The sequence below is a fragment of the Trichinella spiralis genome, assembly GCF_000181795.1.
Source record: "Trichinella spiralis strain ISS 195 chromosome Unknown Scfld1356, whole genome shotgun sequence".
NCBI classification, from domain to species: Eukaryota; Metazoa; Nematoda; class Enoplea; order Trichinellida; family Trichinellidae; genus Trichinella; species Trichinella spiralis.
This window is the reverse complement of record NW_003528295.1, coordinates 248,551-271,060: the sequence shown is the minus strand read 5'-3', so window position 1 is coordinate 271,060 and position 22,510 is coordinate 248,551. Positions and strand designations below refer to the sequence as shown.

The 22,510-nt window shown below is 32.4% G+C and overlaps 8 protein-coding genes across 8 annotated transcripts; 4 read left to right on the top strand and 4 right to left on the bottom strand.

Annotated features, from left to right (window-relative positions):
* Window positions 1-2,716: 2,716 nt before the first annotated feature.
* Tsp_11317 (hypothetical protein) lies at window positions 2,717-4,816 on the bottom strand. The gene is made up of 8 exons (XM_003369984.1): window positions 4,664-4,816; window positions 4,167-4,421; window positions 3,946-4,086; window positions 3,568-3,664; window positions 3,383-3,492; window positions 3,139-3,329; window positions 2,873-3,076; window positions 2,717-2,750 (listed from the first exon to the last, which is right to left on the bottom strand). The coding sequence occupies exons 1-8, from the start codon at window positions 4,814-4,816 to the stop codon at window positions 2,717-2,719; spliced, it is 1,185 nt and encodes a 394-aa protein (XP_003370032.1).
* A 2,751-nt stretch (window positions 4,817-7,567) lies between these two features.
* On the top strand, window positions 7,568-8,996 carry Tsp_11316 (GTP-binding protein yptV2). Its single transcript, XM_003369983.1, has 4 exons — window positions 7,568-7,684; window positions 8,421-8,462; window positions 8,531-8,650; window positions 8,733-8,996. The coding sequence occupies exons 1-4, from the start codon at window positions 7,577-7,579 to the stop codon at window positions 8,994-8,996; spliced, it is 534 nt and encodes a 177-aa protein (XP_003370031.1). The 5' UTR covers window positions 7,568-7,576.
* A 997-nt stretch (window positions 8,997-9,993) lies between these two features.
* Tsp_11315 (putative protein kinase domain protein) lies at window positions 9,994-13,550 on the bottom strand. Its single transcript, XM_003369982.1, has 12 exons — window positions 13,413-13,550; window positions 13,095-13,219; window positions 12,854-13,043; window positions 12,301-12,780; window positions 12,076-12,182; window positions 11,917-12,013; window positions 11,651-11,672; window positions 11,327-11,471; window positions 10,614-11,238; window positions 10,362-10,550; window positions 10,150-10,311; window positions 9,994-10,098 (listed from the first exon to the last, which is right to left on the bottom strand). The coding sequence occupies exons 1-12, from the start codon at window positions 13,548-13,550 to the stop codon at window positions 9,994-9,996; spliced, it is 2,385 nt and encodes a 794-aa protein (XP_003370030.1).
* A 3,568-nt stretch (window positions 13,551-17,118) lies between these two features.
* On the top strand, window positions 17,119-17,463 carry Tsp_11314 (hypothetical protein). Its single transcript, XM_003369981.1, has one exon. The coding sequence runs from the start codon at window positions 17,119-17,121 to the stop codon at window positions 17,461-17,463; it is 345 nt and encodes a 114-aa protein (XP_003370029.1).
* A 262-nt stretch (window positions 17,464-17,725) lies between these two features.
* Tsp_11313 (hypothetical protein) lies at window positions 17,726-18,905 on the top strand. Its single transcript, XM_003369980.1, has 5 exons — window positions 17,726-17,941; window positions 18,133-18,172; window positions 18,256-18,292; window positions 18,337-18,360; window positions 18,878-18,905. Exons 1-5 carry the CDS (start codon window positions 17,726-17,728, stop codon window positions 18,903-18,905), a joined length of 345 nt encoding a protein of 114 aa, XP_003370028.1.
* A 980-nt stretch (window positions 18,906-19,885) lies between these two features.
* Tsp_11312 (conserved hypothetical protein) lies at window positions 19,886-20,290 on the bottom strand. Its single transcript, XM_003369979.1, has 3 exons — window positions 20,211-20,290; window positions 19,976-20,159; window positions 19,886-19,948 (listed from the first exon to the last, which is right to left on the bottom strand). Exons 1-3 carry the CDS (start codon window positions 20,288-20,290, stop codon window positions 19,886-19,888), a joined length of 327 nt encoding a protein of 108 aa, XP_003370027.1.
* A 799-nt stretch (window positions 20,291-21,089) lies between these two features.
* On the top strand, window positions 21,090-21,407 carry Tsp_11311 (hypothetical protein). Its single transcript, XM_003369978.1, has one exon. It carries the CDS (start codon window positions 21,090-21,092, stop codon window positions 21,405-21,407), a length of 318 nt encoding a protein of 105 aa, XP_003370026.1.
* Window positions 21,408-22,314: 907 nt separating this feature from the next.
* Window positions 22,315-22,481, bottom strand: Tsp_11310 (hypothetical protein; the record flags this gene model as incomplete). Its single annotated transcript, XM_003369977.1, has 1 exon — window positions 22,315-22,481. A coding segment is annotated over one exon (167 nt), but the record flags the coding sequence as incomplete, so codon positions are not given.
* Between the last annotated feature and the right edge of the window lie 29 nt (window positions 22,482-22,510).

Genomic DNA, 22,510 nt, shown 5'->3' with positions numbered 1-22,510 from the left:
AACATATTTTTGGAATGGAATTTGTCCAAGATAGAAGGAGAAAGGTAAGTTAGTTAGTTTCCGTGAGCAAATTTATTGGTAAAAATTATAAAGGGAACCAAACCAGGGTAACAAGCAGCTATTCTTTGTCCGATCCAACGTGGAGGCGTCCAAATTTGCATTATTAGTGGGGATGATTTATTATTTTGCTTGGTGGAAAAATTTGTCGTGGTTTTGGCGCCGTTTCGTTGGAACAACTGCTGCCATCGTTTGCCGTTCGACCCTGGGCATCTTTGTTCCATAATAAGAACGAAAGCTTACGAAAAAGCCGCCAGCCGAGCCGAGAGTGGTGAAAAGAAAGCAGCGTGGATTGAATAGAGTGGAAGTATGAAAAATTGAGGAAAAGCAAGATTTGTTGGCACCGATGGTTCGGCTGCTTCCGACAGCTCAGAGATGTGTGAACAACGAGCAGGTTGGTCGAAAAAAGAAAAAAGAAAGATGATGTCGTTGCGACCTGCAACTCAAACCGCGGACGTAGTAGCTCTCTCTCTCTCTCTCTTTCTTTCATAAATGTCGTTGATAATTTTAATTTTAATTTCAATTTTAATGCCAAGCTGAGATGGAATATTCAAATAAAACCGCAATGCAAATTTGAACCGAACTGAACAAATAATAATCTTCTGCCGGAAACAACTTTTGAATATGATTGAATAGCACGAACTGGTGTGTAGGCGTGAAAAGACAGCCTTGCTTAGTAAGAAAAGCGGACAGCAGCCAGCTAGCTAGTTCACTTGATTAGCCTTATAATTTTAATAATAATTAAAAGATTTTTCCCTTGCTCTCTATCTATATTTACTTGTTCTTCGTTCACGCACACATTTGTTCAATTTTCAAAAATTTATTTCACTAATCATTTTTATTCACAAACTTTTTCCCACTTTATTATTCAAATTGAATTCTACAAACAATATTGTAATCATCATTTACATTTTTTCTACATTGCATTGCAAGCTTTTTTTTTGAAACATTGCATAAATTTTACAATTTTTTTTGAGAAACAGTTATGACACTTCTCATGAAAGAAGATGCAATTTAATCATTTTCACTACTGAAACTTTGTGTTTAATTTCATTCCATTTCAAATTTACTGTAAACTATTTCTAGTATACTGATATGAATTATAAAATAAATGAAGAAATATCCAATTTTAAAATAATTGCATACACACACACACCATTAATTCTGATAAACAGCAGAGATTGAAAATTTCCATTTTTCTCAAAATTTTAAGCAAAAGAATATTAATATAAAAAACAAGTCTCTTGAACCTTATACATGAAAGAAAACCAACATTTGGTTGCCATTTTTATTAAATTGAAAATTTTGAAACTATACTTTACAAAAAAAAATTATGAAAAATTTTAATTTTTGAAATAACATAAATTTCAGCAAATATAATAAACTACATACTTGCATAGGGGTGTGACTTTTTGGAAAGCTCATTATCACTGTTGACGAGTTTCATTGAGAAATTCAAGAGCAAGATAAGAATATGACGGAGGAGCTAACTAGTCTGTGACAAATTGTCGATTTAGATTAAAATCGCCGTTTACTTTTGATTGAACAACAACATATTATAATTTATTTTTTTTTCTGCTTCTTCCTTCTACAATTACCCATTCAATTTTCAGTTTTCTTGATTTGCAAAAATTCATATTTTCCGTTTATTACATCAAATATTGCTTTTGATTCTATTTTTCAATCAAATTCATTTTCAACTCTGAAAAAGTTTCAAGTTCGAATTGCATTGATTTTGAATTATATCAAATTGTAGAAAAATTTTCCAAATAAGCATATTTTTACACCATCAGATTAACTTTTATTGGCCAATTCAATGTTTAATGAAACAAAAAGTAATTTTTCATTTTTGTGCTTCAAAGTTGTTTTGCATTACGCGTAATAAATTCGATATTCTTCTTTGTTTCAAACATCCAAAAACCAATTATACAAAACATAAATAACAAAAAAAAATCAAACATCTCATATGAAATAAATTAAATTAAAAATCTGACAGTATAACAAATTTCATTCAGTTTTCAATATGCATCAAAATAATATTTAAAGAAATAAAAACAAATATAGATAAAAATTATTTCATTTGACAATAGTGCAGTTGCATGCGTTTCATCAATACATGCAATAATTATTCACATATGTGCCGATTGCAAAAAAAAAATATTGAAATAAATTTTAATTTTTCACTTTTAAAATTTATAATAAATGGTAGTAACAAAGAACATAATAGAAAAGTAATCCCTTATTGATTATTTTTTAAACATAAAAGTATTATTATAATTTTTGTCGACAATTTCGTTTTACAAACAATGCTTCATTGGCTAAAATATAAGTCACTTGAAAAAAACGATGACTCATTTAATTGATTACCTTTTAGAAATAGAAGCTAAGAAAAAAAACTATTTTCAATTAAAATAAAATACAACTGATTTTGAATTTTTTTCTGAAAGTTCGACATATTTCAACAACACGATTTTACAATGTTCACTTTTTCGTCTTTTTATTTATCATTAAAGAACCGCTGATCTATCTATACAGTAAAATTCTCAAACTGTAAATATCTACTTTCTTCGAGTGTTTTAATTTTTCACTTTTTCGGCCAGTTAAGGCTTGCTACTTGCAAAAGTAAAAATCTAGCAAAGCCAAAAACTACGGACAGCAATTAATCAATATACTTCATTTCAGTAAACATCCACCTGAAATAATGCATAACAGAAAACTTAAACACACACACACACGCACACAGTTTCGGCACGAATCATAAATTGAATAATGCGGTCGGTGATAGTGTAATAAAATGCAAAAAACGGATAATCACCGCGCAACTGCTTCAATTTCTAGTTCATCTTTCGGTACGTAAAATACTCCCTCGCGAAGATATTTCATTATTTTCAACTGTTGCTGACTGTTGAACACATTTTCCCTTTTGGAAGATAAAGAAAGTGCTTGAATAAGATCATATCTTAAACGCATCATTGTTGTTGACAATTCAGGGGGACGTGCAACAAGAAAGTCCAAAATCCTGAAAAAATTGAATTAAAAAAGAAAAACTCTTAGTATAAAATTTTTTTTCTTTTCTCTCACCCCTCTGAATTGGCAACGTCGACGAGAAACCATTTGTGGTCAGCTAATACAATTAAAAAGTGCATCAACGCTTCTTGGGTAATAGCAAATGGCTGCTTTAATAAGGCGAACAAAAATTGCAGCGGATCATCCGCTAACCATTTAAACCACTGATGCATTTGAAATGTAAATTCATTCACTTCTTCCAGACCCTAAATATCATTTCAATAATAACGAAAACAAACAATTACAATAAAACAATAACTTGAACTGTAAAAAGATTTGTCAGTGCTTCGATGTGGCGAGCACGGATTTCCAATGTTCCAGATCGAATAGCTGCTCCGAATGATCGCATACACAATTTCATCGGTTCCTCTAAATAATATTCATTAGTTCGAAATCATATTGCAACTTAATATTCAGTTTGTATTGACTGAATTATAAAATTACCTTGTTGTGTAAGAAGTCGCTTTCCTTCAGCCGTTGAACCTAGCATGCCGAACGTGTCAAATGTTAGCAAACGAAGCCCAGCATCCAAAGAGTTGTACTGAGAGATATAGTGAAAAATGAGCGATAAAAAACCTGGGTAAGCATTGCAACATTCTGTTGGATACAGTCGAGCTAAATGACCAAAAAAACGAACCAAAGCTAAAATATATATATATACATTAATTAAAATATATTACGATACCATATTATAATTAAAATCATACAATAATGCAGTAATCCGGCATCAGAAGAATTCTCTGCAGTGATCATCATTTCGTGCAATTTGTTCACAGCGCCGAGGTTGTGAAAATATTTTAAACAGTGCTCGGAACTGCTAACCATCTTTGTCAAAATTTCCAAAACGTTCAGCTGTACAAGCAGATCAGATTTACCTAACTCATTATACAGCGCTTCCATGAAACCTTCATTAACGCAACATTGCAAACCTTCTTCAGACATGCATGCCAAAGCACTGCATAGCTAAAACTCAAAATAAATATCAAAAAAAACAACACCACAAAAATGTATTAAATTTGAAACGTTTATAAAATGAAACATACATCATACAGTCGCATGCGAAGCGATTCATGCTGCTTCAGCATTAATTGCAACAATTCTACAGTAGGTTTATGCTCAAAAATCGATGCCATTCCTTCTGGATAACTCGCAATTGCTAAAACAGTGTTGTGCGCTGCCTCACTAACAGCCAAACTCGGTTGAAAAATGCACTGCACAACTGCTTTGACCAGAGAATGTCGGTGTTCCATAGACAACGAACGCATTAATTCTTTATCACGATTAACAACAAATTTAATCTAATAAACATGGCTGACGTTAATAAGACAGTTAAAAACATGATCATCAATAAAACAAAAAATATATATAAATATTTCAGAAAGTCAAATAAATTTTAATAAACTAATGACTATCCGTTTCAACTATTCAAGTTTCAATTAACATTTTAAATGACTGCTTTATGATACTGGAGTTTTATTTCTAAAAATTGAACAAAAATATATGATACAAAATAAAAAGGAGTTGAATATAATTTGTTTACTTCTTTGAGCAAAGCTTCTTTCACATTGTCATCACAAGTCGACAAACCATAAACAATTTCGACAATGAAACCTGACATGAAGTACAATGTTGAGTGGTTGTCAAACATAGAATGAAGTATCAATCGAGCTTTGTTACGACATTCTTCATTCATATGCCTAGAAGTATTCAACGTCTGGAAAGGTGTATTGCAATTTTTGCAAAGAAGACATAATTATATTTAATTAAAATTTTATGGTTACGCACAAAAATATCAAAAATACATCATTCTTTTATGTTTCAAAATAAAAGTTTTACCACCACGCCTCAAAAAACTGCTTCAAACCGCCTGGAGTCAGCTCCTGGTGGAAAGCTTCATCATTCAGAGATTTAACTTCACTTAAAATGTCGTCCAAATTGTTGTTGTAGTCTACATCATTTAAGCTCAATTTATTAAACAAATCTTGCAGCATTATCGCTAACCACAAATATCACTATGTTTACGTATGATACAATTAACAATCTTCAAGTAAGTCAAATACTACCGTACACTGATTTCACTATACAATTTGCTGAACTTATAATAAAAAAATTAATTTAAACTTAATCTTTAAAAAATTTAAAATAATTTCATAAATTTAGATTTTTCATTTTTAATTTTCTGTAAAATGACAAGTATAAGAATATCAAGTTCATGTGGACTGTAATTAAATGAACGGTAGCACAATTTTAAGTTGAAAACGTTCGCATGGTTTGAAATGGCCGACTAATGTATTTAGTGTTCCATTATTGACTATTGCTAATCTCTGACGGAAGAATGACGAAACTGATATAATTAATTTACTTATAAGCAACAGTGATGAGTGCTACAGAATAAAACTAATAGAATAAATAATGAGCACAGAAAACACTTGAATTCTGACGCAGCTACCTGCCACCGTAACCTGATAGGCAAGTGCAAACAAAAATGGAATTCTTTTTCAGCATAACTTTGAAATTGTCAGATATAAAAATTACACTAAATTTTAAATTGAATTTTAAAATCTTTTAAATTTTATTTTGAAACAGAGATAAAAATCGCTTAAATGCTGAGTTAATTTTTAGCTCGATTTGTTCATTACTATTTCTGTTAATGCTGTTCCAACTATATCTTAATTACAATTCAACGATGTTACCTGTTGTACAGTATCTACTTATAATTAAATAATTAAAATAAAATGCTTAATAAAAGTGAAATAATTTAACGAAAAAATATAGGCGAAAATGTCTATCAAAATGCACTCAGTATATGCAAACGTTTGTAGTTAAAATTTGACAAATTTTGCAAATTTTAAAGCAATGTAAAATTTTTTTAATATGTAAATTATAACTGTTTCAATAATCTGAATTACAGCTTATAATTACAAAAAAAGATTCACATTTGCAAAAGAGAATATGTTAAAATCATTTAGTTTAAATGCAACAAAAAGCAGAAAAGTTTTAAAATAAAATAAAAACAGCATAAAGTAAGAATTGATCAAATAAAATATTTGCAAGAAATAAAAAAAATATTTTAAAATTATTATTATTTCTGAAAAGTAAACAAGGTTTTTTCTCATCAATTAGGAAATGCATTTAAATCTTTCAAGGAGAACAAGAAAAAGAAAACATTACTTTAAAATTGTATCAATTTAAAGAATGCATATTGAAGAAATTGCATTTGCCCAAAACCTGCAGCACCAAAAGCTTTCATTGGCAAAAGCTGTCTGGATTGAAAGCAGAAACAAATCACCTTTGACAAGGCTAGGACGATGCAACAGCTATTGTATATGACTGCTTGTTCATTGGTGCTGTTGCATTGTGTTTCTTAAGCTTACAGTGTCTGTCGTATTTGTACAATCCAACAATTGGTGCTTCTTCATCTTTGGATAAAATAATTTTTGGCAGAACATAAAAAAATAATTTCATTTTTATCATCTATGTCTCTGGTTCGTGCACAGTCCATCACAAGCCGACCTGACACTCTAATAGACTACGCCTATAAGGCAAGTAGTGAAACCATTTTTATTTAAATTACTGCTCTAGTTTAATTAATTTATTAATTTATTATTTATGCCAAATTATTCTGACAAAAATAACATTTTAAAAATTTATGAGAACAATTTGCCTTTGAAGTAGAATTTTATTGATAATTTTCTCTTTAAGAAAATTTGTTTTGAAAATCTTTGAAAATGCTTGCAGCAAATCCGCTAATTTTAATTTTCAACTTTCATCATTGAAAAGCTTTTCGAATAAATGACCAGCTGATTTTATCGAAATTGTCTTTAAATGGAATTAAGTTGAAAAAAATAAAGTAAAACAAAGAAGTAATTTCGTTCATAAAGTTTAACATTTTTAAGCGATCCTAATTTTGTACTTTTTTTCAAATATTCATTTCATTCTGATTTATGAAGTTGAAAAAAATATTTTGATTCTATCGCATATTTTGATCGTCTCGAAGTTATTTACATAAATTATTAATAAAATAAATTAAAAATTGAATTTAAATTAAACCTTTTCAAATCAAGTCATTCAAAAGAAAAACCTGATTATACAAAAAGCAAAAAGATTATTATTTGTATCTTTATGTTTTATTAAAATTTGATTTGCAAAACAAATTGAATTTTTATTTATTAATCATTTCAGTAACGTTGAAGTTAAATTTTCCAGCAATGCTTTGGTATTTTTCGATTTTATTTCAATTTAAATTTTAAATTTAAAATAATAAATTGTTAGCATTTAAATGCAGTTTTTTATAATTTTGCATATATTATCAATTTTTGTTTCATTTAAAAATTTGATATTTGTATTGTTTCAACGAATCATCGTATGTGAACTAAATTGTATTAAATCAATAAACATGGATTTGTAAGAGATGACTGTTTATATTTTGTACAGGAGATTGTAATTTCAGGTGATGCTCGTTGGGGATAGCTATGTTGGTAAAACGTGTCTTTTGGTTCGCCTTAAAGATGATAAATTTTTAGGTGACAATTTCCAATCTACTGTCGGCATAGATTACACGGCAAGTTTCACTTTATCATTCTCTTTTTTTAATGAAATTTATTATTATTCAACGTGAATTGAATTGAATTGAAATTTATTGTTTATTTAATCCTCTTTTAAAATGAAGCACATGAAAATTTTTTTATCTATTTCAAATTCCTTTCATTATTCATAAAGAGGCATTATAAATCAATCGAATAAAAACATTTGATCAAAGTATTTCTATTAGATTTCAAATTTTAATTTTAATACAATCAAATGAAACATTTTAGTATTTCATTTTCTGCTTCATTTTCAAGTATAAACAATTAATCATCAATTAAATTTTCTAATAAATAAAAAATACATGTAATCTTATTAAACAGTTTTTTCCATTTTCTTCATGTAAAACTTTTAGATTTTGATAATTTTATCTCTTTAAATATGAATATTTTATTGCTTTTTAATGAAATTTTATATTACTAATTAATTATTAATTTGTTTAATGTATATAATATTAAAGTGTCATTATTAAAAAGCATATATATATATATATATATTTATTTATTTATTTATGCATATCAAGTGAAAATGGAATTTTTGATTTTCATAAATAATATGAATATTGAAAAAAATTGTGTACAAATTACTATAAAATTAAAATACAATTTATTTATTCAGATAAATATTTTATACATTTAAAACAGGGCGATGTTAAACAGAAATCATAAATAATTGAAGATATTGTTTAATGTTTTTTACTTTTAACTTTTCAGTCAAAAGTGATATCTGTCAATGGATCATCAGTAAAACTGCAGGTATGTTTTATGCGTGAAAAATATAGGAGCAGTTCAGTTTATCTTGTTGTACAATAAATTCTCTGAAGGTGTGGGATACGGCAGGTCAAGAGCGATTTCATTCCTTAACTCGCGCCTATTACAGAGACACGGATGCTGTTCTTCTACTGTTCGACCTCACCAACTACGACAGTTTCATTCGATGCAGGGTTTAGTGAAAAGAAAAAAGCGAATAAACATAATAAATGAACAAAAAAGATTTTTTCCCCTAATTTCTCTGTACGCTTTTAGTCATGGTTGGCTGATGTAAAGGAAAATTCACTTGAATGCGCTTTCATATGCCTTGTTGGCAGTAAATTGGATCTTCAAGGGAAACGAGTAGTGAAGTTTGAAGAGGCCATAAAAATGGCCCAAGTATATTATTCGTTTTCCAAATTTCAAGTCAATTCACAAATATGCTGGATTTATTTAATATTTCGATTAAGGATTTCAATTTGTCATACATTGAAACTAGCAGCAAAACTGGTGAAAATGTCAACGCCTTGTTCTATATAACAGCCAAGTATTTACAATCACCAGTATTATTTAATAAAAATAAAAATATGTAAAATACTTTATATTTGCCAATATTAATTTTTCAAATAATTTATTTTCCTTGTAAGTTACTTTATTTTAATTGAACAAAAAATGTATAAAAACTGCTTTTGCTTAAATTGATATATTTTTCTCATCTCTAACATTCTGCAAAGTACTGCACTCTTTCTTTCTACTTATGAATGAGTAAAGAGTTGATCTAATTGTAATTTTATATCTAATTAAAAAAATATATACTCATTTTCGCTAATTAAGATAGTTTAATAATAATAATCGAATTGACTTCAATTTTCAGGCAACTGCTGCGCAGAAAGAAAGTGGATCTTCTCGCTAGATATTCGATCGACTTGAACGATCAACATTCGATTGAAAAACATAATTGCTGTTCAAGCAGTAGCTTTTTTTGTCAATTTCAACACTCATTGAATTATTTATTTACAGTAATTATTTCCAGGCTGAGATCTAACGGCCAGCTGTCGTTCAACAATGAATGCATTATTACACCAAAAGCTTCCACCTGCTTTTTTCAGTTTTTCCAGCTACTGCCCAATTTTCCTGTGCATTAAAAAGAAAATTACAGACATATTTTTTGAAGCAAACAAAATATTTGCTTTGAAACACGCTGAGTTTCAAGTCACAATTTTCTTCGCCTTTTACTCTAGCGTTTGTTATGCATTTTGCGACAGCAATAGTGATATTGTTCATTTTCACGTTGCAAAATATTTATCTTTCAGTAAACGAAAAAAATGTAATCACTTCATTTAAATAAAAAATAAAGCACAGTTTCTATTCTTCACAGGATATTTCTGCAAGTGTTTTCGTTCATTTCAAGCAATTTATTAGATATATGCAAATATATAAATAAATAAATAAATATATATGTATATATACAAAAATAAATCGTGTTAATAAATGAGCGTTGCAAAAAACTGCAAAAAATAAAAACAAAAATCGCACATCATGAACGAACAGCAACAGAAGTGAACAATTCTGATTTCAAGATTTCTTTGCACGTAGGCCGCTCGTCTGCTAAATGCGATAACAATTTCTTCACAAAAGTACTCTGAAAGATTCAAAAATGAATTACAATCATAAAATTGAAATAAATATATACCTTTATCGGGCAGTCGGAAATGGCATTGGGCAGTTTCAGTTTGCGTAAATTTTTCAAAATTGTAACCCGTTCCATTTGCGTCGAAAATGGAATCATCAGTTCAACAAATATCAGTCCAAGAGCGTAGATGTCCACTTTGAACGTGTATGCAAACTTTGTCTCCTAAAATTTGGATGAAAGAAAAATGAAAATGAAATTAAAATAAGCCTCACAACCTGTTCAGGACTCATATACAAATAAGTGCCAACATTTTCTGTATGAATGCAACTGTTGCTACCGGATGAAGATTGAGGTAAAGTATCGGCCGTATCTTCACAGTGCTCACAGGAAAAGCATTCTTTGGCAAGGCCAAAATCACCAATTTTCACTTGACCAGTAAGTGAGAAAAATATATTTGTCGGCTAGAAAAGGTGTAATTTGATCGATTAAATGAAAATAATAATAATAATAGGATTATTGGCTACTTTTAAATCTCTGTGAATCATGCCGCAATCGTGCACATATTCCATGGCTAATACAGTTTGCCGAAACCAATCGAGCATCAACGATTCGTCCCTTTTGCCGGTATTATTTTCGTTCAACCAATCCATCAACGTATCCTGTTGACAGAGTTGCATTTGAATGAAAAGGAAAGCCTTGCCGACGCACGTTTGAGTTTGCAATTCTTTGTTGTGCTTTTTATTTTTAGAACAACTGCTGTGCAAAGTTTGCAATACGCCCAAACGTAACGAATTCAGCTGTTTCAATTTGGAACTTTCAATTTGCACGTTTTGTGAGTCAGGTGAAGTTTCGTCGCCAGAATTTTGAAATACAATTTCCAACGAATTTTCCTCATTACCACCATCACCATCCTGAGCAGAAGAAGAAGAAGAAGAGATCTTGCCCGTAGGATCAACATCCGCATCGTTGAACATCACAGACGATTCTTCTTTGTAAAAGCGAGGCCAATAGTGCTTGGAATTGTACTGCGTACTCGTGGTCTTGTTACTCTGCGGACCGTCGGATATTTTGCAATCGCTCAACGTTTCAAATTCACCAAGGCATTTCCCGTAAGGCATGTTTTCACCAGTGCTCAGACAGCTACTGCCACTAAAAATAAGACGAAAAACAAAAAGCTCACCACAAATGATCACCTTCCTACTACACATATTCATTGAAGCACCATTTATCAACTTACCATTTTTTAAATACGGAAGCTTCCAAAGAATCCAACCATTCCAGCGGTGGCTCTTCAAACCATGAATTGTAATAACGTACAATACCCGGATGATCCAACTTTGCCAAAGCTTTCACTTCTCGTATTACTTTCTCTTTGGCGTAATCTCTATAAAAAAGAAAAAGAAAAGCTTTTTTCAAATAAATAAATATTTATTTATTTATTAAAAAAAAGTTACTACAACCTCTCCGGTAGAGCAATCCGTTTGACAGCATACTTTTGCTCATCGACTTTGTTCACTGATTCGTAAACTGTTCCAAAACCACCGCAGCCCAAACATCGTACCGGTATGAAATCTTTCAAAAATCTAAAAAGATGTTAAATAAATAAATCAGAAGAGAAAAAAATCTGTATTATTTTTTACCTGGATGAAAATTCTTGTTTAATTTCATTTGTGAAATGCTGCGAGTCAGTCATCGATTCTTGAGATTTCGTTGTAACTGACGTTGTCCTGGATCGAGATTCCTATAAAAAATATTCCAAAATAAAAAAAAATAAAATTAAAAATCAATAAAAAAATGAATAAATTGGTCAACATGACAGAAAGGAACCTTTGTCTCAGTTTCGGTGAATTTTCGGAATACATATGAAAAGAGAATTATCTGAGGGATGAACGCTACGACAACACAGAGCAACAGTGCGTGTTTCCTGGAATAAAGAAATGATTCGAACAAACAAACGCATCAAACAACACTTCTCGCACTACGTACCACCAATCCCACACGTCGACAAGTGACAAGCTGTTTCGATTTCTCGCTTCAGATATTGACGAAAATTCCTGATCCCACTGTTTCCACTTTTGCAATGCGGAACCAGACTTCAAATTGTACAAGTACCAACCGGAGTCTGTTAGAAAAAAAATTTTTTTTTAAAAAAATATTCTTTTCAATAAAAATTTATTCAATAACTGCACAGTGACAAAAATAAATATTTACTTGGACTTTGCATTTGCTGCAAAATAGTGCTGACATCACTGGCTGAACACAGAGAACAGTGATCACTACCTGAAGGGCAATTTGCATTTTCGCTTTCCAAAAGTGGCAAATTGTAAGAATGTCCTGAATGCAAAGTACAAATAAAAAATGGAGCAAAAAAAATAAATAAATTTGCATAGAATTTGAAAAGAATTTTTCTGCACCAGCCAAAGTTGCCAAGTAAAGACGACCAGGAACCGTAGAAGCCATGTGACTTTGCGAATACAATTGCAACAGATGCCTTTCTTCTTCTGAAGGAATAATATAACGTTGGCTTCCATAATAGCCCATGTATATCATCGATTCAATAGTTGGATGAAATTCAGACGATGCAGTTCCGACAAAATTTTCCAAAGCGGGAACAACATTCGGATCAAACAAAGACAATTCTTCTAAATTGTTCTTATTCAACAACCAAACCTTAGCAACAGGACTTTGAAACTGAAATAAGCAAAACGATACAAAACAAAACAGATTATTTATAACAACTTTGCAATTTGCATTTGTGCAATACTTTTTGCTGCCAAAGAACGCCATCCAGATTATTCTTCAAAGTAGCGTAAACAATACCTTCTGGAGGAATCACTCTTATTTGAATGTTGCTGTTCATACATGCTTGATTATAGTTTATTTTGCTATTAAGCATGCTCTTGACGTCAGCATTGGACAAGAATAGCTGATGTTCGCCAACCGTCACATTCCATCTTTATAAACAAAAAATTTTAATTCATAAGATAAACTGATAAAATACGAACCTTTCATTTCCTGTAGATAAATCAACAGCGCGTACAATTTGTGAAACACGTCGAATTACCAATTTTTCGGCATCATTTGGCGTTACAAAATTTTCACAGCCATAAGAAGAACAACTATAATATATCTATAATAAAAAAGTAAACAATATAATATCTCTGCAAGCAATGCAAAAAAAACTAAACATAAGACGTACAATTTATCTCAATTTGCAAGAATTGCATACAAAAAAAATTAAGCATGTTTTAGGCTAAAAAATGCAGTCTACGAGTAGCAGTCATATTGAAAGTATATAATACAAAGAATAAATATTCGCTTACTTTGCCAGTTTTCGCGTCTACCCCGTATGTGACAATATCTTTTGAGCCAACGATGACATCGTCACCAATCTTTGTGGAACTGCTGAGCAGCGAATCAACGCTTAATGGAATTCCCTGAGTGACGATTTCATTATACATGTAAAGACTTCCGTCCAGTGACGGTAGCAAGCGAAATGACAAACCCCCAGATACGACCTAATAGAAAAATAAAAAAATTATAATAACCTATAAATAAATATAACTTCAAAAAAAGCAAAACATTACTTCGATATTATTCAACGTTGACTGTAACAATGGCAGCTGGTTTGTTGCCAAACTCCATAAAACTTTCCCATTCTTAGATGCATCCAAAACCGACAAGGAACCATCCAAAGTGCTTACAATGACTAATGAACTTAAGGAAAAAGAAAGTAATAAAATTGAAAAATGGAAATTTATTTTTTAAATAATAATTTACTGGCAATAACAAAGTTGTTTATTTAATAAATATACCCAGCTTAATAAATCAATAAAACCACTACTGAACCGTGACCGTTTTAACTTTCGTAAACTTGCTTTTTTTCAATAAATATAAAATGAGTGCAGCAAAAGAACGTTCTATATAACAAAACCCTTCTAAAAATATGCCACTCGCACAATTCTATACATTAAAAAAACAATTTTTTTAATATCATAAATTATAAAATATACATATTATGACAAAAAACCGAATCCAGTAATAATAATTTGCATTTTCCTTAACACAGAACTACTTCAAAGAATAGACAGTCAATAAAGTTGAACGTATGTAAACATTCACAAATTTATTTATTTTATTCGTTAGTCATTTACAGTAACATCAGTAACGCGTTACGTAATAATACATTCTGTTTAATAAAAAGTGAAAATTTTAATACAACCATCCACTTAGACTATTATTATAACATTATACATTCCAACTATAATACAGTAAAACTGTAATTATTACTATTCAATACCAATAATTCAATATCAAGCTCCAACAGAAAAACAATTAGGGCTCCAAAGTTAGCTTCACTTATTTTAGCCTTTAAATTATGATAATTTTGAAATAAATATAAAAAGAATTGCCAATATTTTATAATACAGAAATTTTAAAATCAATGGAAAATTAATAAAAGCATTCATTTTAAAGGCATAAATAAAATGTTTCCACTCATTTGCGAGTAACTGCAAAATACATTGCAACTCAACTCAACACAACTATTAATGTAACACTAAGATCGTCAAAACAATGCAAAATTAATCTGTAAAATTTGAGCAAATTGAAAAATAAAAATTTCAAACTTTACCACCAGAAAACCATATTTCTCATTAAAAAATATAAATACCGGGGCACATACTTGCATTCTGAACTTTCACTGGCAAAATTTCCACTTTCCAATGTTTTTGAATTACACACTAGCAACAACAGCAAGAACAGTTTGTGCACCAAAGAACAATTTCTGGCAGGCTCATTAAGCATGTTCTTCTACATGATTCAAAAACACTGAATAAAGCTGAAATTTTCAAATGCAAATTCTAATGACTTAACAAATACTTTTGCTTATGTGACTTAATTTACGTATATTATGATTTCCGTATAAACGCATATTAAATGAATCATAAACTGTGACCCATTTCACAAAAAAGTAAAATAATTTAATGTATGCATTTACAATTAATTACAGAAAATCAAAGAGAACGACATAATCAATCATAAAAAGTGCTCCTAAAACAATAACAACTGAATTGAGTACAGTAAGAAAAAAATTAGGTAGTTATGCATGACAAATACCAAAAGTTGTAACAAATGCTCATTACAAAAATTTTCAAAAATGCATGAAATAAAATTTACTTGAAACAATATGAAATTTACTATATGAAAATTTCAAATGTTTTAGTTCATTTTTTAAGAATAAAATTCTTTAAAAAAATTATGCCAGCTTACTGGAAAGTATGTCATTAAGATAAATATCCATTGTAATATCAAAAAATTGTTGCAACAAAATTAACATGATTCCACTAAATAAATTAATGTACTCTTTAAAATGCTGTGTAGTAAAAAATTTTCATGATATTCAATTATTAAAATTTTTTATCAACTAAAATATTACTCTAATTGCTCTGGGTTCACTTTATTAGTGATACTTTATTATTATTTCTAAATTTTTTTAATTAAATTATTTTTAAAAAGAAGGAATTAATTTCAGCTTCAATCTGATAGAAATGCAACACCAATGCAAATGAATGATTAGCTTAACGGAGATCCATTAAAATTTTCTGTTGTCATTATTTATCAAAAATAAGCACTTGAAGTGCAAACACAGTAGCACAAACAAACAAATTCGCCTTGGGGACCGAATCGATAAGTGATAAAAATGATAGCAATAAAAGTAAATTTGCCATTTTTTGGTGTTACTATAAAATAAGGTACACAAAATGTATTATTCTTTCCACTATATTAGCGAAAGTTGTGCACAAGCTTATAAAAATAATTTGAAAACTCCGCTAACATAATTTCAACATAAATCTAAAAACCGCTAAAGACCAGTAAAGATTCTATAAATTAACAGCAGAAATTAAATTCTACCGGTTAAACTTAAACGCCGATAGGCATTTTAACAAATTCTAGTTCAGTCAGTGTTCTTATGCTGGGGGCAGATGCAGCTGCCATACTAAGCCATTTATATATATATATATATATAATTACTTGTATTAAAACTCATCTTTGAAAACTTTTCAAAGAAAACAACTTTGAAAACAATATTTGCATTTTTTAAATTTACATCACCACATCATTATCGCGCTTGGAGATGTAGAATGTATTTATTTTCGTGTTGATTTCATATCCTCTGCATCTGTCCAGTCGACTGCTAACGGCAACTGTAATATTATAATTTTCCCATAGGCGACATATTGAAAAATATGTAAGCAATTCAGTATTACGCAGTCAAATCAAAATAGTTGATTAATGTTGCATTAAATGACATTCAGGCGTTGATGTTCGATCGTCATTAACCGTTTAGATGCCAATGTTCCCTTTTGGGAACATGATATTTGAGGCCAAATATCTCTGTGAGGAGAAGGTTAACACACCCAATTTTTTTTTTGTTGTTTAGATTTTGTTGAGTTTTATTTCATAGTTCCATTCTGCTAATCTACACTTACTCTTTCCTGAGATAATGGACCCCAAAGTATGCTAATTTTCGAGTTTTTTAACCTGTCTCGCTCTCAGTTAGATTTTTATTTAAAAAATTGGTGTCAGCTGCATATAATTAACATGGAATGAAGAAGAAGATGCTGTCTATCAAATAAATATTATTTTATTATTTTATAACTATGTGGCAGCTGACGGGACGGTGGGAAAGTTTGATGTTCCCAAATGGGAACATTGGCGCTTGGCATGAATAAAAATCACGTATTCCACACCAAATCCTCTTTGAGTATAAGTACAGCTCGAGGTTGTTTTTTGGTCACAGCGAACATTAATGGTGAGATCTACACCTCTGTTCTAACAACTGACACATTCATTTGTTCCATCTTTCTCATTATTTGGCTGTCGTTGGAGACAGCTGTATCCAAGTTTCGGTCAACTTTGACCAAATGATGCAAGGCCTGTTCACAGCTGTCGGCTCTGTTGTCTCAGTTCCCACTTAGACTACAGCCCTACTGCCATTCTGTAAAGTTGTCGTTATTTGAGTTGGTGATGGCTTCGAGATTTCTCACGTTGGAAAACGCTATAGACTATTTAGAGACCTTACCCCCAGAAGACCAAATCAATGCAGAAGTTTGTCAGTTACCACCCTGTGAAGATGGAAACCTGACTGATGAGGAGCATATTGAGGAAGACGATTTAGATGAAGTGATGCCACTAGATGTCTGTGGTGAGGTAGACGTTACCGTGGATAGCGATCGAATTGTGAATGAAGACGACGTGACGACGAATAAAGGCTACGGGTACAATTCGAAATGCCAGAATACGCAACTGCCCCCTTATGAAGCCGGAAGTAATAATGAAAAAATGCCGAGGATATTTCGAACATGCATGTGATGGAGAAATGTATGTGTGCCGATGGAATGACAACGCTGCAGTAACTATTGCATCCAATTATCATACACATTTTCCGGTTAAAACTGTAAAAAGATATTCGAAAGCTGAGAAGAAACATGTCGATATAACAGAGCCAAACATCATACGGCAGTACAACAAATATATGGGTGGTGTGAATGTGATGGACAAAGTGTTATCTAGTTATCGACCGAAATTCAGATCAAGAAAATGATGGTGGAATTTATTTTCACATGCGTTGAATATGGCCGTAGTGGCAGCTTGGAAATTGCACATGGAGCTACATACAGCAACCAATGACCGGCTGTCACATTTACAGTTCCGCCGGGAAATCGCCATCCATTTATGGCACGCGAGACCATTCGTAAGAAACCACCCAGGGCCACGGTCACACTTACCAATAAGACTCCGGACTTCGTACGGGCACTACTTCCAATCATGTGCCCAAGGACGATGTGCAGTTTGCCAAAGAAACTGCAGAAATGAATGTGTTCAGTGCAGAAAAAGGCTACACTGAAATTGTTTTCCGTCTTATCATGGCTTAGCATAATTTAATCAATATGTTTCTACTGTAGAAATAACTTTATATTATCCACAATGTGACGTGAAGTATGAAACCTTTAATATTGAATTATTGGTAAAATTGTTAAGCCCAAGTGCCAATGTTCCCATTTGGGAACATGCCAAAAAAGTACATTGTTTCAATCAGAATGAGGTGGCATTAACACATGTACCTTAGATCCTTCTTATTAAGCCATTTTTTAAATATTATAGCCCTTACGCAAGGGGAACCTAATTCGGCCAGTAAACGGTTAACTGATAGACACACCTGAAAATTTTGTAACAAATTTTCAGGACTTCCAAGATGGCTATAGATAGGTTTGCTAATTGTTTGTCCGCTCGATTTTGGCCTTCTTTTTTCATTGGCTTTTCACTGAGATGCTATACGGCGTTTGAGCACTAACTGGCAAATGACTCATGATATTATATTAATTATTTATCTTTGATCAGTAGTATTAGTGATCTTTATTTATCTTTGGGCGAAGAACTTGCACCATTTGATTAACTGCACAGCTTTGGTCAATGATTGGATGATTGTTTTTTATCAACGTTTTCCCAAATATCAGTGCTCGGCTACTGACTTACCTTATATGGACATAATTCATCACATGCATTTTTGAAAACAAAGGTTTCTTGAGACATAATGTGTAATAGTGAACATTTCTTTTAATAGTAAAAAATCTTCAGCATAACTTTTGTATTTGCATTGATGAGAATTAATTATACAATTCCATAGTAAATATACTTAAGTTCCATGTTCAGTTTCTTTACATTTGCTCAATTTTTATGTGCATATTTTCAAGTACAAAATTAAAAAAGATGTTTTACGTTATAGGGCAAGGCATAGTGATATTCCACGTTAGTTTGCTGTTTAATTGAAGGCTATTGGTCTTTAAAAATGATGCTTTTAAAATGCTTCACAGTTTCATATTTTACTGATTACAGAAGATTATCTTCTTTCCAGTGATAAACTGTTTTTCTAATTTTATTTCTTCAAATTGACGCTTATCAACAAGCAATTTTCTGCCATTCGTCAAACGCCTATCAGAACTAGGCAAATATATAATATAATGTGCACAAGAAAACAGAAAATGAAATCCTGGATGGTAGACGAAAAGCCAATCCATCCTTTGTACCTGCCCATGTGAACAATTAGCAATAGCCATATGGCGGCAGGGTATACGCAGGGCAAGTACATAGATTAGAATGATGGTGGACATTGCCGTGATGAAGAAAACTTTAGCATAAAACCAACTTGGTTTAGCGTTCTATTGTTAGGAAGAATAACTTTGAAAATGCAACAGGTCAGCTGAATCATGAGCGTTGATTTTGATCTCGAATGTTCCACATTTCTTTATCACTGAAATCCAAATACTCCAGCTTGATTGTTGGTCAAGCAAGTAGTCAGCTTACTTTGGATATTGAAAAACAAATTTTACGCAATTTACACAAAATTTGTAAACAAATATGTAAATTTATTTGTATATAAAATTCCATATATATATTATTTAAATTAAAGTGAGAAAGGTCAAAGAAGACAAAGAAAACTGTGAAGATGAAAGCAATTTTTTTGACTGCAAACAAGAAAGATTGAACGAGAACAGTTATGCTCAAATTAAGAAGATGCTAAAAGTAAGCAGTTGCCATTCCTATGGATAATTTGTCAGTTGTTCCTTTTCTCTTTGTACTAAAATCACCTCAATTAATTTATCCCTCATGACAAACGAGAAACGCACCATATGCATATAACTCGTAGAATTGTGAGCAAGAATGTAATTTATATGACGAGCAAAACAACTGTTGGTTGACATTTTTTTGAACAGTATTTACGCACTCGGCAAGATCAAAGTAAAGCACTTTGATGCGTTATATCATGTTCATGTGTATTATCATCGTCCCGCAATAACTTAAATTTTTTGAACATTTCGATTACAATTGTCCAGTAATCATCGCAGTCTGTTGATGAGTTTACACATTTTTCATTGCAACCAAGGGGTTTATTCCATACTATATCCAAAGTAAATTCTGAAATCAAGTTCCACGCTTGCGCAATCATATAGCAGAAAACTTTCAAATTGACGTTCCTAAGTAGTGACACCAAATCGTCTCCAGAGCATCTGAAAAAACAATTCTTCACAAAAGTTTCTTCCTATACCGGTTTTATAAACTTTGAACAAGAGTTTGATCCATTTGCTGAAGAAGCGATGATGTATTCCTTTAGATCTGTTTGCCTTCTGCTGCCATTCATTATCGTGAGGAATAATCTCATCATATCAGCTGGAAAAATATCTCCTGTCATCCAAGCTTTTAGCTGATAATTATGAACCACAGTGAACTCTGTACACCAATTATAGCTTGTGGACCTTTCGATATTGAAACAAACTACAGTTGTGAACGATCAATATCTATAGCATTCACGCAACGTACACTCTTTCCTTACATGACTTAAAGCTTCTGCTTTTTTACTTAGTTTTTGCTCCAAACTCAAAGCTTTTCTCTTTCTAGAAGTAGACAACCCAGACAAAAATTAGCAATAACAATGTTACAGTATTAGTAAAATGCTTGCTAAATTTAATATCAAAAACAATGCATTTTAACCAGCCGACCAAAATGTGTTCAAATAATCAGGTGTTCAGATAATCAAAGTTCCACTGTACTAATGCATATGAAACCGGTACTCTATCGCAAAATCAAGATCCTGGAGGTAAACGGATGATCACTTATGCAATCAGAACACTGCTGAAGACATAGAGGAAGACCTCAACGACGAGGAAAGAGCTAGTTGCTGAGCGTCGTCTGCATCACAAAGCTGTTCTGAATATACCTTGTTGGGCATCGGCCCATCCTGCGCACTGACCGGGACAGCCTGACCTGGCTGCGCAATTTCAAAGACCCGGAAGGTCGAGTAGCCGGATCGCTAGAACACCTACAAGACTATGATGTGGAAGAAGTTCATTGCAGAGGACGGAAACACAACAATGCCGACGCAATTTCAAAATCAGAAATGACAATGGACAATGTGAATCATAGATCATCCCACAAATGAAATGCCTTCAGTTGCAGTAGGAACCGCGGCAGTTTCACTACCGTTGCGCCCTGCGCCGTGGGACTCAGTCATTTCCTCCGCTTGCTCCGAGATAAAACGCTGGAATGCTGTCAAGTCGGACGGCAACTTCTCGTCAGCCTTTCCCAAATTATCCCATCTGAGCCTTGTCGCGGCTGCGAGTTTCTCAATGCCAGAAATCACAGCAGTTCTGCCGCCAAAAGCTCTGCCTAACTGCGATCCTTCTCAATTTCTGTTAAACTGTCGAGGTGGCAGTCTATGTGGTCAGAGAGTCTCCCCATTGTCCATTCACCAGGGGTGATCCTAAGGAAGTCGAGTGTCAATTCTCTCACCGCATTATACTGCTGGTCAAAGCGTTCCTTCAGATTCTGTACTGCCACGCAGATACGTCAACTTGGCGTCATCTAAAGAAGCTCTGTCGATATTCTGCCCACTCGGTTATCATCAACTTCGCCTCATACTCTTTCTGGAGTATGCAGACTCGACGGTAGACTTTTTCAGTAGAGAAAAGCTGATCCTCTATCCTATCAGCTGCAGCATTCTTCATGCACAGTTGATCCAGATCATCTGCGAAAAACTAGAAACGTGATCAGCTTCCTTCGAGTGAAAGATCTCATTGTTTACAATTTATCTGTATCACCCACAATGATCTATCTGTAGATCGCGGGTTCCGTAGAATCACAAACATTTGGAATCTAACTTTCTCAGAAACCGGCTCAGAGGACCACGTTGTTTTGAACACAACGCAATCTGATGCTTAGTCAGTGAACTGCATGTTTTCGTTGGTTTCTTGATTTTGGCAGATCAACTGTCAATCTGCAAGAACGATTCAAATGCGATCAAACGCAACCCCTTGTGGGTGGTTTATTTTATTAGATCTAACGACAAAGACAAGTTCAGTGCTTCAGTTATCACGCACGTAAACTCTGCATCACACAAACAAGCTGAACTGCACCGCTCCAAATTATGCACAAGCACACTTCACTGCACCTCAGCACACTGCTGCACCTACACCACTAGACTTGCGAGCACACCAATCGCTCCAAGCACACGTAACCACAAAGCAATCACACGTTGTCTTTCCGAAATCTAGCTCGAGATTTGCCACATAGAAGATTCTTTGATCCGCTGGCTTTCATAAGAATAGCACAGGCTAGCATCGGGTAGTGGGAATGCCTCCTGTCATTTTGAACAGTAAAAGCAAACCATCAATAATGTCGTGCCGAGTTTCTTACATTGGCACCACCAAGTCCATCGCCATTCACTGGAGGGGCTGGCTGACCAGCAGGATCTGCATCGGGACATGGATTATCAGGCATGCAAAGTGCACGATTGTCTAATTGCTCATTGATTGAAATCTTTCCCTTGTGATTAGCTGTAATATTTTTTTCATTTTCATTAGAT